This window comes from Phocoena phocoena, chromosome 2 (assembly GCF_963924675.1).
Source record: "Phocoena phocoena chromosome 2, mPhoPho1.1, whole genome shotgun sequence".
NCBI lineage: Eukaryota > Metazoa > Chordata > Mammalia > Artiodactyla > Phocoenidae > Phocoena > Phocoena phocoena.
This window is the reverse complement of record NC_089220.1, coordinates 4,455,788-4,472,773: the sequence shown is the minus strand read 5'-3', so window position 1 is coordinate 4,472,773 and position 16,986 is coordinate 4,455,788. Positions and strand designations below refer to the sequence as shown.

General features: G+C 61.5%; 1 protein-coding gene across 1 annotated transcript; it reads left to right on the top strand.

Moving 5' to 3' along the window:
• The first annotated feature begins 8,456 nt into the window (after nt 1-8,456).
• Nucleotides 8,457-13,435, top strand: SLC25A47 (solute carrier family 25 member 47). Its single transcript, XM_065872527.1, has 6 exons — nt 8,457-8,484; nt 10,578-10,621; nt 10,908-10,979; nt 11,689-11,871; nt 12,521-12,839; nt 13,138-13,435. The coding sequence occupies exons 1-6, from the start codon at nt 8,457-8,459 to the stop codon at nt 13,416-13,418; spliced, it is 927 nt and encodes a 308-aa protein (XP_065728599.1). The 3' UTR covers nt 13,419-13,435.
• Nucleotides 13,436-16,986: the final 3,551 nt, after the last annotated feature.

The following is a 16,986-nucleotide window of genomic DNA, read 5'->3' as shown; positions in this document are numbered from 1 at the left end:
GCCCTGTGGCCACGGGTCTCCCACCCCAGACCTCTAGGATCGGAGTCTCCCAGAGAGACCGCTAAAATGCAGATTCTAGGGCCCCACCTGGGCCCTCGGAGCAGGCAGAGGCAAAACTTGCATTGAAACTGACCTCTTCAGGGGCTGAGACCGTCTCCAAGGACAGGTTCGGGAAACTCTGGCTCAGTTTTGCTTTTCAGTCTCAACTTGGAGCCCTCCCGGCTGTGTGGCCCTGTGAGCCATCTTTGTCTCAGGTTCGTCATCTGTCAGATGGGCTCAGGAGGATTCTAGGGGCCACGCAGAGTGGGCACAGAGCAGGGGCAGACCCGACCTTGCTGTCATTCCTCCAGAGCAAAATGCCCGGCTCTCTGCCTTTATCCATTGACACCTTTGCAGGAAACATGGAAGATCAGAATTAATTAATCAGCTGAGGTACTGAAGGGTTTCCTAAGGGCCTCTTTTTTTTTTTTTCCTAAGGTCTTTTTAAACCCTGACCCCGCAGCTGGGCTCCAGGCCCTGGCTCAGGAGGGCCCTCTAATGGCTGCTGAAGTTGCTGCAGTGAACAGGCGTGGTGGCTTTGTGCCGGTGGCGGTGAAGGGGCTCTGCCCAAGGGGCGTCTTTCTCCTGGTGGATAACCGTCTGCCGTCTGCGTGACCCTCTGGCCTCTGGTCCAGTCTGCCCTGGGAGTGACTCAGCCACCCCAGTGAGGGTGTCTGCGCTGGGCCTCAGAGGGTGGAGGGCCTGGGACCCCTTAGGGACAGTTAGCCAGTGTCCTGGTGGCCCCTCCCGAGTCCGCGGCGCCCAGAGTTCTCCTGTTGGGTAGATTTTGCGGAATTCACATCTCAGCAGAACTTAGCCATCCCCAAAGTGGCCACCGCGCTGTGTGTGTGGGTTTCTTGCATCTTCCTTCAGCTGCAAACAGCCACAGTTTTCCCCAGGGCCACCTCTCCAAGTGAGCTGTGGCCTCCGCTGTGCTCCGCACCCACTTGGCCTTGGAGTGAGTGGACCGAGAGGCAGGATCGAGGGAGGCTCTGGCCAGATTATGAGATGACCAGAAACTCAAGATGGGGAATGATATAAATAGACACGGCAAGTGCTTCTGGTATAAAAATAGAGCTAAGGGGATGTGCCTGGGGTGCCCTGGACCCGGAGGCCAATAGGGGTGGACCCCGGCTTGGGTTGGGCTAACTGGCCAGCACAGAGGGGCTGGGCTGGGGGGAGCTCGGCCAAGCGTGGACACGGCGTGTGCTTGCTGCCCACGGGCCTCCTGGGGCCCTCTGGGGGCTCCACTGTCATGGTGGGGGCAGCTGGGTGAGCAGCGCAGTGGCCAGAGGAGGGCCGTGTGACCCCACCCAGGCGGAGTCGGGGGGAGGGTGGGGCAGGAGTGGGCAGAGTGGTGCCCCGGGCAGGGGTACTGGGTACTGAGCCCAGGGGCGTGTTCGGATGGCAGGGTGGCAGGCAGGCTCCTCGCGAGCGCCGGAAACCACGGAGAAAGGGGCTGAGAGAAATGCCTCGGCACCCTGGAACCCAGGAGCCCTGCTGTGGTTGTTGGACCCAGAGTCCAAGCTCCCCTTTTCCAGAACCTGTCCGGGTGGGAGGGGCCTTTGTCAGCTCTGTGTCCCTCCTCCCTCCTGTGGCTTCCTCTGTCCTGCCTGCCCAGCCTGGGGCAGTCACCCAGCCAGATGTGAGCCAGTGCCCGACTGGGGCAACCAAGCAGGGAGAACGGTCCCCTCTGCCCGAGCCAGAATCCCCTCTCTGCCACCTGCCCCGCTGCTTTGGGCTCTGCCCTCTGGAGCCCCTGCCACAGGCCCGTCCTTGGGCCCCTTGGGTGCCTGACGCTTGGCTCCTGTGCCACTCAGCCAGGGGCCAGGCTCACCTCCCAGGTGAACCCCTCTCGGGGCCTTGCTGTCCAAATGGAGGGTGGCGGGCCGGCTTCTGTCATCCGCCTTTGAGCATCTGTTGTGCCAGCGGGGGTCCAGGTGAGCCTGCCCTCAGGGGCTTCCTGTCAAAGTGTGCCTCTCTCTCTCCTTCCCAGCTGGCTCAGGCGTCTCCTCCGCCCTGACACTTTGTCCCAGCCTCCCCTCCTTCACTGGCCACTGCCCCCCAGGCCCGCCGCTTCCCCTGGATGTGCCCGAGCCCACAACCAACGAGATGTGTCCACGTGCTCCAGCCAGGGTGGTCCAAGCCCCTCCCAGTCCTGGCCCGCCTTCGGCCTTCCCCCACCGCGCTCCCTGCCGGTCTCGTCCAGGTCTTATGTGCTGAGGACGCCCGTCCAGGCAAGCGCTCCTCTTGCTGCCTGTGAGCAATTTGTCTTTGTTTTTTTTTTGGCTGCATGACGTGGCCTGCGGAACTTCCCCGGCCGGGGATCAAACCCAAGCACCCTGCAGTGGAAGTGCGGAGTCTTAACCGCTGGACCACCAGGCAGGTCCCCCTGTTGCTGCCTGTGCAGAAACCACCCCCTTCAAGAGGGCCACGACTGCATAAAGGCATTGTGGCCGGACCCCGGCTGTGTGGGAAGCTAGGCGCCGTGTTTTGAGCCTGCTCAGGCGGTCCTGTGGAGCAGGCCCATTTGGCCAGGAGCTGAGGCCCCCAGCCGACAGCCGTGTGAGTGAGTCAGCCTGGAACGCAGTCCTCCGGGCCCCCGGCAGGCGTCAGATGGCTCAGCCCTGGCTGACAGCTTGACCGCAGCCTCACGAGAGACCGTGAGCCAGAGCCCCGAAACTAAGCTGTTACCGGATCCCTGACCCTCAGAAATGGCGAGATAATAAACATTTGGTATCATAAGCTTCTGAGGCATTTGGGGATAATTTCTCATGCAGTAATAGATAAAGAATACACTCCCCAGCCAGGCCAGGGCTGCTGGGCAACATCTGAGTCATTTCTGAATCCCAGCACCCAATGTGAGGCCTGCACAAGAAGGTGTGCGCTGGAATGAATGAATGATTGACAGACGTCAATAGCTTGCTCTCCCCACATCATCAGATATGATAGGCCTCAGGCCCTGCTTGGGACAGAGCCTCATTCCTCAATCCAAGCCCGTGGGTCTTAGATCTGGGTGGTGTCAGAGGTCATCTTGTCCAGGCGAGAAGCCTGAGGCCCAGGGGGTATGATCCTCTCAGCCCTTCCAGCCAGTGGACCCCAGGGTTGAAGATGCCTCCTGGGCAGGTCGTGAAGGGGTCACAGGGGACTGGAAACAGGAGACGCTGCAACAAGTGACCGGAGGGTTTTGGCTATGGCCTGGGTGCCGGGGAACTGGGGAGACAAGGCCGGCGTGTGGGTGGAGGCAGGGCAGGACTGGAGGAGCCTGACCTCCGCAAGCCAGCAGCGGAGCCGGGCCTGAGGCTGCTGGCTGGCCCTTCAAGGGTCTCTTCTGCTCTGTCTGACAGCCGGTGCCTGGAGCCTTCAAAGTCCTTACCGGTGTTGGCTCTTCCCTGGCCGTCCAGTGGTTAAGACTCCGCGCTTCCACTGCAGGGGCTGTGGGTTCGACCCCGGGTCGGGGAGCTAAGATCCCACATGCTGTGTGGCGAGGCCAACAAAATAAGAAAAAAAGAATTTAAAAAGTCCTTATCTGCATTAACCCTGCCCTGGGTAGCTGTCATCCCTGTTCGCAGATAGGGAAACTGAGTCATGGGGTCAAGTTCATCGGTGTCACCGGTGGCACAGCGGGGCTCAAATTCCAGGTCTTCCCCTAATTGTCACTGGTCCACGGTGTCCTCATCTGTGACACAGGGGTGGCTCCAGGGGGCCTGGCGCTCTGAGCTGAGCTCAGACATGAAGGCAGCACCATCTGGCACCCCCACTGGGAGCAGTGGGAGCTGGGGGCAGCCCTTCCTGTTCACCCCGTTGCCAGGGTGGAGGTGGGGGCACGGGAGACAGCAGGGGACGCCCTGTCATATGCTTTGCAACCGAGGCCCTGGGAGCCAGGGCCCTAACCCCTCAGGATATCAGAGGGGGGCTAGGGTGTCTGGGAGAACTGAGGTGGGGACTCTTCCATCCCCTTCCCCCCGAACCAGTCACACCCTAGAGATACCCCCCCCACCACCAAAGGTGGGTGCAGCCTTGCCTCCTGCCGTGGCTGTGTGGTCTGCAGCACCCAGCTGGGCATTGTGCCATCGGGCAGAGCACGGCAGGGGTCGAGCCAGAGTGTACAGACTTCTCTCCTGTCCCATTTTACAGATGAAGAAACTGAGGCTCAGAGAGTCACAGAGTGAGCCAGGAGAGCACCCGGGCCCTCCTGACCTCGTCCAGTCTTGCCAAGGAGCCCCATTTTCTGGAAATGCCAATCTCTGGAGCCAGCCCAGTCCTCCAGTGCCCATTCTGGACTCATTGCCTGGAAATCCCACTGTCCCCCTCACCCCCGCCCCTCTAAATCCTGCCAAAAATGGCAACGTACGTGACAGATAAAAATAGTTCAGGTATCCTTGACCCAACAAACTCCTCTCTGAGAACGTGCCCACTGAAACACCAAAGACTCCAAAGCGTGCTTATTGGAGCACTTTCTGTAATAGACCGGAGTATCACACTTGTCTGTCCAAGTACAGTCCAAAGGACATCACTAGCTCAAAGGACACCACTAGCAAGCTGAATCGTAAGGGTGATATTCAGAGCGTCTACTGGCTGAAGGCATGGCTCCAGGAGCCTCGTGGCTGCTGACGCTTTAGCTCTCTCAAAGCCAGACGGTGGGAAGCAACAAGAGTGCTCTCTTACAAAGACACTGAGGCCCCAGAGGATCACACAGTGAGAAGTGCAGGGTGAAGGCCATGCCCGGGCAGCCTGGCTCAGCCTCCTGTCCACCCAGGCCCCGCGGCCACCCCACGGGCACTGTGTTCATGCAGGAGAAGGAAGTGAGTCCCCAGGTGCCACGGTGGCAAGGCGTCCCAGATGTATTGATAAGGAAAGGAAGCAAGTCGCAAAACGATGGTAAAAAAGAACTTGTATCTGCCTGCGTCGTGCTGGGAGGCGGGACCCGCGCCTGGGTGGTGGGGCTTTCACTTCTGTGCCGGCTGCATCTCTTTGGTCTGGATTTTTTGTTAGTAACTTGTAGTCATTCCTTTTGCTATGAAGTGTAAGAATGCGTTTTAGGATGTGTCAAGCTCCTCCATGGCACCTCGGCCAGCAAACAGCCCCGCCATGCCCAGGGGGGTCTCGCTCCCCCGAGCCCTTTGCATTGGCGGGCCCACGGTTGTTTGTGCCATGTCTGTCTCCCCCTAGAGGGCGGCTCGGAACTCCTCGCTCGGGCTTTGTAGGGCCGCACGTGGTGGGGCTCTGCCGTTGGTGGAGGAGGCCTACAGCCGACCTTGCTGCTAGTAATAGTAACCCTTGCCACTGGGAGGCGTGCCCCCAGCAGCTGCCCATGGGCTCTGTCTCCTGCCATCCATGCAAGACTCAGAGAGGTCACACAACTGTCCGAGTTCACACAGCTGGGAGAGGTGGAGCCAGGAGCCTAGTCTAGCCTGAGGTCTCCCCCAAACCATGTGGGGTTCTCCTGAGCCAAAACCCCTGCCCACCCTGCCACCAGACGGCCTCTTTGCCAACTCCTGTGTCAGGGGTGAGCACATGACCCTGCCCTGGGTTCATCCATCTGTCCATCCACTATTCATCCATCCAACCATCCCTCATCTATCTACCCATCCCCCACCTTTCCATCTCTCTGTCTGTCCTTCCATCTATCAGTCCTTCTCTTCTTCCGTCTATCCATCCATCCATCTCTCCATCTATCTACCCTTCCATTCACTGACTCATTTTTTTCACGCATTTACTCATCCAGTCTCGCCAGGGTGCTCACCTTGGGCTGGGCGCTGTGGGCCCAGCCTGAAGAAGCTCACAGCTGGCTGGGGAAACGCTTATTAGACCTGCACAAAGCAGCCTGAACAGTGAGGTGGCATGTTTTCTGTTTCTGCTGTGGAGAAGGCTAAAGTTTGGGCATGTTTGTTCAGGAGACAAAGGGCAGGTGAAACTTGGCTGCAGTGACCAAGAAAACACACCTGTCTCAAATGCCACCTCTTGGGTTGCCCTTTCTAGCACTGTCCCCGCCCCCCACCAACACCCCCTGTCCCCTCCCTACTGACTCTCACTGGCACTTACCGCCCTCTGGCAGACTCTTTATTTTGGTTATTCACTGTGTTGGTTTTCTGTCTCCTCCCCTGGAACGTATGAGCCAGGGAAGGACCTTTGCCTGTGTTTACTGCAGTGGCCCAGTGCCTAGAATGTGGCATGTAGTAGGTGTGCAGCGTTTGTTGCCCAGGTGGGGGGCATGGGCGGGGTGGGCTGTTGTCCAGGGGTGCAGACCATGCAGCTGGGGGCTGTGCACGTGGGTAGTGGGAGTGGATCCCAATGTGAACTTCAGAGGGTTGACCTCAGGGCTGGGTGCCTCACAGGATGTGGGGTGCAGGGGGAAGGGTGGCCAGGGCAATTCCTGGGCTCTGGCTCAGGTGCCTGGGGCTGGGTGGCACTTACTACATTAGACACTGCAGAAACATGAGACTAGACAGTTCCCTGTTCTTTCAGTTAGACAACACGCCTCAAGCTCCCTCGTCATCCAAGGTTCCGGCCCCTCAAGTGTAACATCTGCAGTTGAACCCAGGTCCCCAATGGATTTGCCCTGCTCAGAACTGTCCTGTCGTCACCTCCCTCCTTCCAGAACCTACGCTCCTACTAATGCAGCCTTAGCGTCTGGCTGGCCACTCCCACAGGGACACACGCGGGGTTTGCCCTGAGTGCTCACAGACGAGAGGCAGGTACTGTCCTCATTTCATGGATGCAGAAACGGAGGTTCAGAGAGGCCAAGGGCTTGCCCAAGGTCTCAGAGCTGGGGTTTGAAGGCAGACAGCCTGGCTCCTAACCAGATGCTAGCCTGAACCTCTCTAAAGGCCGGGATGGATATCAGGACTGGCCTTGGAAAGGCTGCCTTTTGCCCTTTGTCCTCTGTCGTGGCAGCGGCCACTGCCAACCTGTGTCCCCACCTTGCTCCACAAACAGCTGGGCAGGTGGAGGCAGGGCTCCCCCTCTGTCAGCACCCGTCAGTTCAAGGCCAGCCTGCAGATCCTTCTGTCAGAGGACAGGAAATGGGCGGACACATGGCCCCTGCCCCAGGGCCGCCTGGACAGGGCTGCCCAGACACTGCCATGTCAACACCTCTCCCCACCGGGTGTGACCCTGGGCAAGTGCACAGCCTCCCTGAGCCTCAGTGACCTCGAAGGGCCGTGTGGGGTCACATGGGGGCGTGCTGAGCACACCACTGGGTTGATGGCCATGAGCGCAGGGCTCACGGGCATCAGGGCCTGGCCCTCGGCATCAGAGAGGGGCTGGTTGTGCAAGTATCCAGCGATCAACTCTGGCCCTGCTGCTTGCATGGCCCTGGACGAGTCCCTTTTCCGGGCCTCAGTGGCTCCATCTGTAAAATGGGACCATCAGCCCTGCCTCCCTCCCGGGGCTGCGATGAGGACCCCCTGAGCTGGTGAAGGAGTGCTTGGTTAACTAAAGCGGGGTGCAACGGCCGGGCGGGGGGAGGGCGTCACCATTCTTTACAGTGGTTTCCAGTGCCCAGCAGACAGAAGTGGCCTCTTATTGGAGCGGCTTCCCCTCCAGGAGTGCCCCGGTTTGGTTAGAGGCCAAATCAGCAGCCCCTGCCCCCGTCCTTTTGTTCAGTGAGCCCTGCTCAGAGCTGGGTCCGTGTTGGGCGCTGGGGACTCAGAACGGAGGCAGACCTGGCTGGGGCCCTGGGCGCAGGGAGAGAGGTATGGAAGCGGCAGGGGAAGTGTGGGCCCAGGGTGGTGTGAAGGGCGTGGAGTAGAGGGTGGGCTGCCCGTGACCTCTGTTGGGGCTGCTCACAGAAGGGCTCTGGCCAGCCTCCTGGACGCTTAGTCATCGGTGGCCTGTCGCCCCCAACTCCCTCCCTGCTAACTGGAGCTCCTTGGGGACAGGGCCGGGGTCTTATTTGCCTCTGTGCAGCCTCAACTCAGATAGTGTTTGTTGAATGAATCAGCGAGGGAGCTTTGAGGGTTCCCTGGGCAGGAACAATTCCAGGGGAGTCGAGGAGGCCCCAGGACACGGATAAAGTCTGAGCTTGGGCTGGGAGGGATGGGGGCATCACAGCCGCCCCGGGAGCTGTCTGGACGTGGCCTGGGGCCAGGCCTGCAGGCGGTGCAGACGGTGATCCTGCTTCCTGAGCTTAAGCCTCCCGTGGTCTCTCACACACTTCCCGACACCTGGGTTCTGAGCACACTGGAACAAGGGTCCTTTGGGGTAGTGGGGAGGGAGTCCAGGTGGGCACTGACCTGCCTGCTGCCCAGCACGGCCTCTGCCTTCGGGGCCACTGGTCAGCAGGCTCCGCCCCCCACCGCAGGTATAAGGTCTGAGAGGAGCCAGCGGGGAGCTGTTGAGGCCACCCTGGTGGTGGCACCGTACCTCTCTCAGGCACGCTGACCGCAGGGCCTTCCCCACCAGCCACGCTGTCCATGGAGTTTGCTGCTGGAGCCATCGGAGGTAACAGTGGGGACAGAGGGGTCTCGGGGGGGAACGCTGCTCCTGGGGCCAGCAGGAGGGGCTGGAGGGGGTGCTCTGCCCGGGCAGCAGTGGGGTCTGAAGCCCCCCGGAAGTGGCCGGCACCTGGTGTGGGCCACAGGTGCTGGGAGGACAGAGCAGTCTTCTCGGAGGCTCGGGGCAGGCGACACAGGGCCCAGGAGGAGCTTTTGGGGGGCCGGTGGGGGGGAGTCTGCACTGGCCTTGGGGGGCTCAGCCTGGGAGGCTGAGGGGCTGCTGGGTGGGAGCAGAGGGTGGTCTCTGCGTGGCCAGGGGGAGCCTGGGAGCTGTAAGCATGGAGTGGGATGGCGGAGTCATGGGAGGGGAGGGGAGGCTCCAGGAGAGGGTGGACAGTCAGGACAGATGGGGCCTGGGTCCTGCCACACTGACTGCAAGGGTGGGCGCGGAAAGGGAGGGTCCCAGCCGAGCCCGGCACCCCCGTCCGCTGGCTGTGTGCACACACAGGGCCAATCCCGGCCTTGCTGACCCCCGGACCGTTTTCACTTTTGGGGAAAGGGTTATTGTGAACGCCCGATCCAGAGATAGCCGGCCCACGGGGAACGGGCTCCTACCAGCATCGATCACACACACAGAGGCTATTTTGGGCGAGGCACCCTTGGCCTTGCTCTTGTGAAACAGCAGCGGCTGCCCGTCAATACTTCTGGGAACGGTGTGGGGTGTTTTCAGAAGGGGAGGGCGGTGCCGAGCCAGGAAAGACCAGGGCCCTGGCCTCATCAGTGGGTTTCCTGAGGTCCCGCTGTGGGCCGGGCCTGAGGCCAGCTGCTTCCCTGGACATTAGCCCCCTAAGGAGGAGGCTCAGAGAAGGGGCTTGACTTGCCCAAGATCACACGGCAGGAAGGGCTCCCGAGTCCTGCATCTTTTCTCCAGAGCCCAGGGAAGCCCTAGGTGGCAAGGGCTCCTGCTCTGTGCCTGGCTCCGGGTCATGGGGATCAGACCTGGGCCTTTTCCTTGAGGAACTCTAGTTCTGGAGTCAGAGACGGCAGGCGGTGGGACAGCAGCAAAGCCATATGACAGGGGCTGTGACTAACGTGTTTTCTGGCACAGAGGCAGCCCAGAGTATAGGGGTCAGGGAGGGCTCCTGAGAGGAGCTGATGCTATGGCAGGGCTTTGATGGATGAGTAGGAGTTTGGTGAGGTACATGTAAGGGTCAAGGAGGGGTAATTCTACCCAAGTCAGTCAGTCAGTCTTTTGCTTCACTCTCTTTGTTCCTTCACTCATTCATTCATTCATTCAGTTTATTCTTTCATTCATGCGTATTCAGCGAGTCCTGGGATACACAGTAAATAGGGCACAGCCCCCACACGCCTTACTGTCCTCAGATGGCCCTCACCAACCCCCCCAACCAGGGATGAAATCCCAGGGACCTGCCCACTAGCTCTCTTTCTCATGGCAGTGCTGGGGGCTTGGACGTTGAGACCCTGGTGTCAAGACAGGAGAAAGAGATAGGAGGGTGGCACCTGGCCCTCTTTGCAGGAGGCAGAGGGCCCTGGTCCAGGAAGCCTTGAGTCCTACTCTGTCCCATGCAAACTTGCGCTTCCAGGCAGTTCCTCACAGAGGCCTGGGGTGACCCGGACTTTCCCAGCCCCCAGCCTCTGCTTGGGCTGTGTCCCCCCGCCATCACCCCCAGAAGCTGCCTCCTGTCTTGCAGACAAACCCTTCACAGACTGAGGCTTGAGGGTGAGCTCGGCCTGGCTTGGAGACAGGGCCCGGCAAATTTTGGACCAAGTCTCCCAAAACACACCGCCAGAGGGGAGGCCAAGGAGCGTCCCTGGCTTTCAGAATGAGGCTCCAGTGGGCCAAGACTCGGGAAGGAGAAGCCACTAGCAGCCTGGCAGACATCAGTTTACCTCTCTGAGCCTCAGTTTCCTCATCTGTAAAATGGGGGTCACGCTCCCTCACTGATGAGACACGGTGCGGAAGAGAAGCGTCAGGTGCGGCCTTTCTCAGCAGGAGCACCGTCAGGGTTCACCCGCCCCCTCTCCCTGGGACGGCTCAGGCTCCCGCTCCTCTCACCGGTTCCTCTGGTTTCCTTCCAGGCGTCTGCGGTGTTGCTGTGGGCTACCCCCTGGACACGGTGAAGGTGCGGTCATCACCAGGCCCCTGCCTGGGCTTAAGCCCCCCATTCATGGCCAGAAGACCTTTCTAGCAATTCAGAGCCAGTCGCCCCCTGCTCCTCGGGACTGCAGTGCCCCTTTCTCCACCTGTGCCTCACATTTCTCATCCTAAATGGGGGGCTCACTGTCCCTGCTCTGCCCACAGTCAGCAAGGCTGCGACAATCAGGCGTTGGCTCTTCCCCTCCCCCAGGGCCTGCCAACCTTGCCCCTGGCCTGGAGCCACCCCTTCCTGAAGCCCACTTCTCCCACAGGTCAGGATCCAGACAGAGCCCAGGTACACGGGCATCTGGCACTGCATCCGGGACACGTATCGCCGAGAGCGGGTAGGCCTGGGGAGAGGGTCACGGCAGCAGGATGGGGCCTCGGACCCCAGGGCTGCCACTCACCAACCAGCCTGGCAATACTGAGCTCCTCTCTGAGCCTCAGTTCTCTCACCTTCCAAATGGGAAAAGTTGTACCAACCTCCTGGATTCCTCCGAGAACAAGAGCCAGGGTGTCTGGCACACAGGAGGTGCTCAGAATGAGGTCCTGCCTCCAGAAGAGGGTCTAGAGGGGACATCTGGGGACTTGGAATGTCTGGGGAGGAACCTGTTTGCATTTCTGTCCCCTCCAGCCTGGGCACCCCTTGAAAGAATGCTGGGTGGAGTCATCAGGGGTCCCAGGGTCCAGCTCGGAGCCCCGTCCAGAGGAGGGTCTCAGGGACACTTACCAAAGTGAACTCGGGAATCAGTGCCAACCAGGGGTGAGCAAAAGGGAAACAGCAACGACCAAGCTGCTAGTTCAATGTCATCGTCATCAAACAGCTGCCCTAGGTCAGGCCTGGCCCCCCTCCTTCAATCCCTCAGCACAACCTCACGAGTCGGGGGTTACAATCCCCATTTTACAGCCAAGGAAACTGAGGCCTGAGGCAGTCTACGTGACTTGCCTGAGGGAGGATGGGGGCAGGGGCTCAGGACGCCCTCGGGCAGCCACTCCTCCTAGCTGGGCCTCTGGCCTGACTCGAGCCCTCGGGCCCCCTCCACCTGCTGCCAGGTGTGGGGCTTCTACAGGGGCCTCTCGCTGCCCGTGTGCACCGTGTCCCTAGTCTCATCCGTGTCTTTTGGCACCTATCGCCACTGCCTTGCACACGTCTGCCGGTTCCGGTATGGCAGCGCCGACGCCAAGCCCGCCAAGACGGACATCACGCTCTCCGGATTCGCCTCCGGCCTCGTCCGTGTGAGTGGGGCGGGGTGACGGGGTCCTGGGACCGCAGGGGTGGGGAGAGGCTGGATGGATCCTGGGGGACTGTGGCTGAGGACACAGCTGACTTGGTAACTGAGGGCAGGCTAGGGAGCCTCTCTGAGCTTCTGTCTCTTCATCTGTAAGAGGCGTGGTGAGGTCACGCATGTGAAGCCCCCAGCACGGGGTCTGACAGGTACGAGTGAGCACGACATGCAGCCAATGTTATTAGTAAAATTATCCGCTATGTTATCTATTAACTTTATCAATGCTTACATTGTGTTACATTATTCTTACACTAAATACTTACATTAATTAAATAATACATTAATATGTCATTAATAGATTAATGATGAGATTAAGCGCTTTCGTGAACTGGAGTCACATTTACCCGACACCTACTGTGTGTCAGGCCGCTCTACCAGCAGAGAATGTGTAGCTAAAGGAAGCACTGGCTCTGGCTGGTGGGCGCAGCCGGCTTTGAACCCCGCTCCACCATGGCCCGTGGGCCAGGCCGGAGCTTCCTGGGGCCCAGGCTCCCTGGCGGTCACGACGGGCCACAGGGGCGGAGGGAGGCCAGGGGCAGGGAGTGCGGGCAGCGGGCAGCGCTGCATCCTCATCCCTGTCGGCCCCGCCCCTGCTCCAGGTGTTCCTGACCTCGCCCACCGAGGTGGCCAAGGTCCGCCTGCAGACGCAGACGCAGACGCAGCAGCGGCGCCCCTCGGCCTCGGGGCCTTTGGCTGCGCCCCCCACGTGCCCTGCGCCCGCTGTGGGTCGGGCGCCAGGGCCCAAGTACCGCGGGCCGCTGCACTGCCTGGCCTCGGTGGCCCGGGAGGAGGGGCTGCGTGGCCTCTACAAGGGCAGCTCGGCCCTGCTTTTCCGGGACGGTCACTCCTTTGCCACCTACTTCCTCTCGTACGCCGTCCTCTGTGAGCAGCTGACTCCCGCTGGCCGCAGCCGGCCAGGTGAGCGGGGGCCGGGGCCTGGGGCGGTGCTGGTGGTGAGGCTCAGCCTGGCGGGAGTGGACGTGGGGGGAGGAGACTGGCTGAGGTCACACTGGCACCCAGTGCCTCCCAGGTGGGAAGCTCACTGCCCTCAACATGAGTCAGGACAGGCCTGCTCTGGGTGGCCCTGGACAGGTCATGTTGGTGGCGAGAGCCCAGGGCTCCCTCATGGCCAGGCCCCGCCCTGGGTGCCTACCAGCTCTCCTCGGGGGCCCCAGTGCGGCTTCCAACCAACGTGCCCGTGGGGCCCTCCCCGCAGACGTCTTGGGCGTGCTGGTGGCCGGTGGCTGTGCAGGGGTGCTGGCCTGGGCCGTGGCCACCCCCATGGACGTGATCAAGTCGCGCCTGCAGGCAGATGGGCAGGGCCAGCGCCGCTACCGGGGCCTCCTGCACTGCGTGGTGACCAGCGTTCGGGAGGAGGGGCCGAGGGTGCTCTTCAAGGGGCTGTCGCTCAACTGCTGTCGCGCCTTCCCCGTCAACATGGTGGTCTTTGTCACCTACGAGGCCGTGCTGAGGCTCATGCAGGGCCTGCTCTCATAGCTGGCGCCCATCCCCCAGGGCCAACCTGCCAGCAGCTTCCAGAGGCCGCAGGGGCTGGAGGGGGCGGAGGGGAGTGTCGGGGTCTGGGCCCCTGGGGGCCATCCCCCCGACTGACCACGAGGAGGTCAAGGGGCCCAGGGCTGGCCTGAGGGTCACAGGAGCCAGGGAGAAGTGGGCCTCTGGTATGAGGATGCAGCCGCCTGGAGCCGTCTTTGCGTGTGGTCAGTGGCTCGTCCCGCTGCCCCCTCGGCTCCCCATCCTTCTCTCCCCGCTCAGCTCTCCCTGCTGTGCAGTGTGCTCTTCATTCCTGGTTCTCAGACGCAGCCAACTGGTCTCCCCACCAGCCGGAACCCGGGTGCAGCCGCCTGGCACCCGGCGCGCTCGGTCCCCACACCAGGATGCTCAGGGAGGTGTCCCCTGAGCCCGGTCACCCCCCCCTCACTCTGCCTGTGGACCCGAGACTCAGTGGCGAGCTGTTGCCAATAAAACGTTTCTCAGGCAGTTCGGTGGTGTTGCTCTGTGGTCTGTGGGGCTGGTGACTGGGTCCCCATCTCCAGCTTGTCCTCAGAGGCCAAGCCCTCCAAACCTGTGTGACCAGGGCTCCCACTGCACTGACGGCACGCCGAGGCCCCGCCAGCTCTCCGGCTGGCCCCGCTCCCTCGGCCTTTGGGGCCGGGGGCCACGCCTGTGCACTGAACCTGCCCCAGGGGGCCGTTCAGCGTTCAGCACGATGCTTGCTCTCCTCTCCACCCCCGTCCCAAACCCACCCCCTTTCTGAATGAAACTGATCTCCAGCCAGTTCCAGACACCAGGATGTGAGCTGCCTTTCCATGGGGCCTGGAGGAGGGAGGCTCCGTGTGTCCTCAACACCGCTGGGTCCGTACACAGGTTATCACAGTGGCTCAGAGAGGACCGGCCTACCCAAGGCCACCCAGCAGGGAGAATGGGGGTCTCACACCTGCACTTCTGAGGCCCCAGTCCTCTCTCTGGCATCACGTGGCTTCTGGTGACGGTCCAACACGAACCTTCCGGGTGCCCACCACAGCAGCCCTCTGGTAAAGCCAGACAGCACCTGCCTCACTCAGACACTAGCCTTGCCCGTGACTTTGCACTGAAGTCCAGTGTTCACTGGTCCACCTCCAGTGTTCTGGCTGAACACAACTCTTTCCTGTTCCCAGAACACGTGGGTGGACCCTCTCCTCTGGCCTCTGCTGTCGTACAGACCCAAGCATTGCTTACACCCTGCGCTCCCTGCCAGGGACGCCCTTCCCTCCGCTCTGCCTGGCTAACTCCACGCATCACTAATCCCAGACGTCACTTCCCCCAGGAAGCTCAGCTGCTTTGAGGTGTCTCCTGCTCTGCTCCGTGGGGCCTGGTTGTGGTCTGGTCACTTGCCCACCTCCTGCCCCCCCCGCCGCCCCGAGACGATAAGCCGTGCACGGGCTGCACATGCCTGATGTCAGGGCCTGGCACGCAGTGGGTGCTCAGGGAGTGTGGAATGCATGAGTGACTGAACGAAGGCCCGCGATGGATTCCTGGAAGTTCATCGGGCTTGCGGTTAAAGATGCTGGGATGCTTTGGCCAGGTGCTGGGAGAAGGGCGTCTCCTAACAAAAGGTTTCAATATTCGTCAAACCCTGTGTCCACTTTTGGCAAGAAGATGACTGGTGTGTCCTCCTGCTTTGGCCCTGGAAGGAGAGTTACTCCTTCCTCATGGGGAGGGTGGGGACCGTCGGTCACGGAGCACCAGCTCTGCTGTGCTGGGGAAGTGGCTCTGCAGGAAGGCCCGGGCCTCGCTCCGGCTGCAGCCTCTGGGAAGCAGGGCCCTTCGGAGGGCGGATGTGAAGGGACAGGGAAGAGAAGGGCTGGGCCCAGTGTCAGCGGGCCAGAGCTGGGCTCCCCTACTGAACGGGGCCACCCTAACCAAGTCCGGGCTGCACCTGAAGTTTCAAACGGGAGATGAAGGGTGGTCACCCAGGGGCTCCCAGAGCCTGTGCTGACTGAGGGTCATGGGGCCTCCGGGCCGCAACTGCCGCAGCCTGCGCAGGGCCTGGCCCAGCTCTCCACTGCCGTCAGTGGGCTCCTCAGTGCCCCTCAGATGCAGCTCCACTGGGCTCCCCCAGACCGGGGACAGAGGCGGAGCAAGGTCTGAGGGGTGGGCATTAACAGTCACGGGGGCTGGGGACCGACCTCCCACCTCAGCCCCCAAACACCGCCGGGCCGCACACCTGCCCATCCTCACCCAGGGCATCTCTCGGGGAACTTTAAGAATCTACTGGTTTGCAGCAAAATGTGGCGGGTGGGAGGGTCTGTGGCCCTTACCAGCAGTGACCTTGGGCAAGTCACCTGACCTCTGGCCCAGGGCCCGGCTGACCCAAACATGAGGTGTCAGTGCTCTTGTTTTACGGGGAACGGGGGGTCCCGCCCAAAGTCACTGGCCTGTGTGGGGCCTCAGCCCCGCCCTTCTGTGGCCCCAGGATGACACCCACTCCTTCTGGAGGCTCTGGCTGGGTGAAGGGGCAGCTCTGTCACCCCGGGGACGCTGCTGTGGTCCCTCCTGTGACGTGGACACAATGGAGCAGAGAGAGGTTGTCTCAGCTGCCCAGGCCACACAGCCTCACCATCCTCTGGGCTCACCTCCACGGGCCACATCCGGTCCAGTGGGAGCTGAGGCCGGGAGAGGAGACGGGATGAGCTCGTGCCACACACGGCACCCGGCCACCCAGGTGGAAACCTCAGGGCCCTCACATGTAAAACAGCCTGTGTGAGGAGACAGCACACGGAACAGGATGGGCACGTTTGGTCACAACTCACTGTGTGGCCTCAGACGAGTCACATTCCTCTCCTGAGCCTCAGTTCGCCCACGTGCAGTACAGGGTGGGCGGGCAGAGTGAGCCCAGGGCTCCATTCTGGCTGGGCCCCTGGCCTGGGCCCTGTCGCTGCATGGCGCCGCTCTGATGCCCCCGTGCTGTCCGCGAAACAAGGACATCTGCTTGCATTCTCCAGCAGCTGCTGGGAACCTCCAGGGAGGGTGGAAACCAGCACGGGGAGACCGCCGAGCGCCAGGAAGGCGCCGCTTCCAGCTGCTTCCCGAAGCCTGCACCTCCATACCGTGGGGCTCCCGGGACCGCGCTTCCATCCCACACGCATCCCGGTATGACCCGTGCAGGAGCAAGGTCATCCACAGAGGGTCAGGCGCGGCACGGCCCTGGGCTGGAGCGAGGCCTCTGCTCACCCCTCAAACCCCAGACGGAGCACAGTGACACAGGCGGGACCAAAGGAAGTTTATCTGTCACGAGTGAGACCAGAGCGGGGCACCCAGGAGTGGACCCAGCACCTCCAGCCAGGGCAGGCTCTTGGACCCAGGGCTTCCCCGAGACAGGCCATTGCTTTTCCGTAACTACACAGGGCGCTTGGTTAAACGGGCCTCCCATGGACACACAGCCGCGGGCCTCGAGGGCTGCTGCGCGCTGCCTAGCTGTGCCCACCCGTCTGGGGCACAGGCAGGGCACTGCTCTGTGCAGACAGACTTCCATGCCAGTCAAGTGTCAAAACAAATGCACCTGCAA

Bases quoted from the DNA above. Each gene is read 5' to 3' on its own strand.
- SLC25A47 (XM_065872527.1), top strand. From the start codon at position 8,457: ATGGAGTTTGCTGCTGGAGCCATCGGAG. The intron at 10,980-11,688 runs GTAGGCCTGGGG...ACCTGCTGCCAG, and splicing joins ACACGTATCGCCGAGAGCGG to GTGTGGGGCTTCTACAGGGG. The intron at 12,840-13,137 runs GTGAGCGGGGGC...CCCTCCCCGCAG, and splicing joins CGCTGGCCGCAGCCGGCCAG to ACGTCTTGGGCGTGCTGGTG.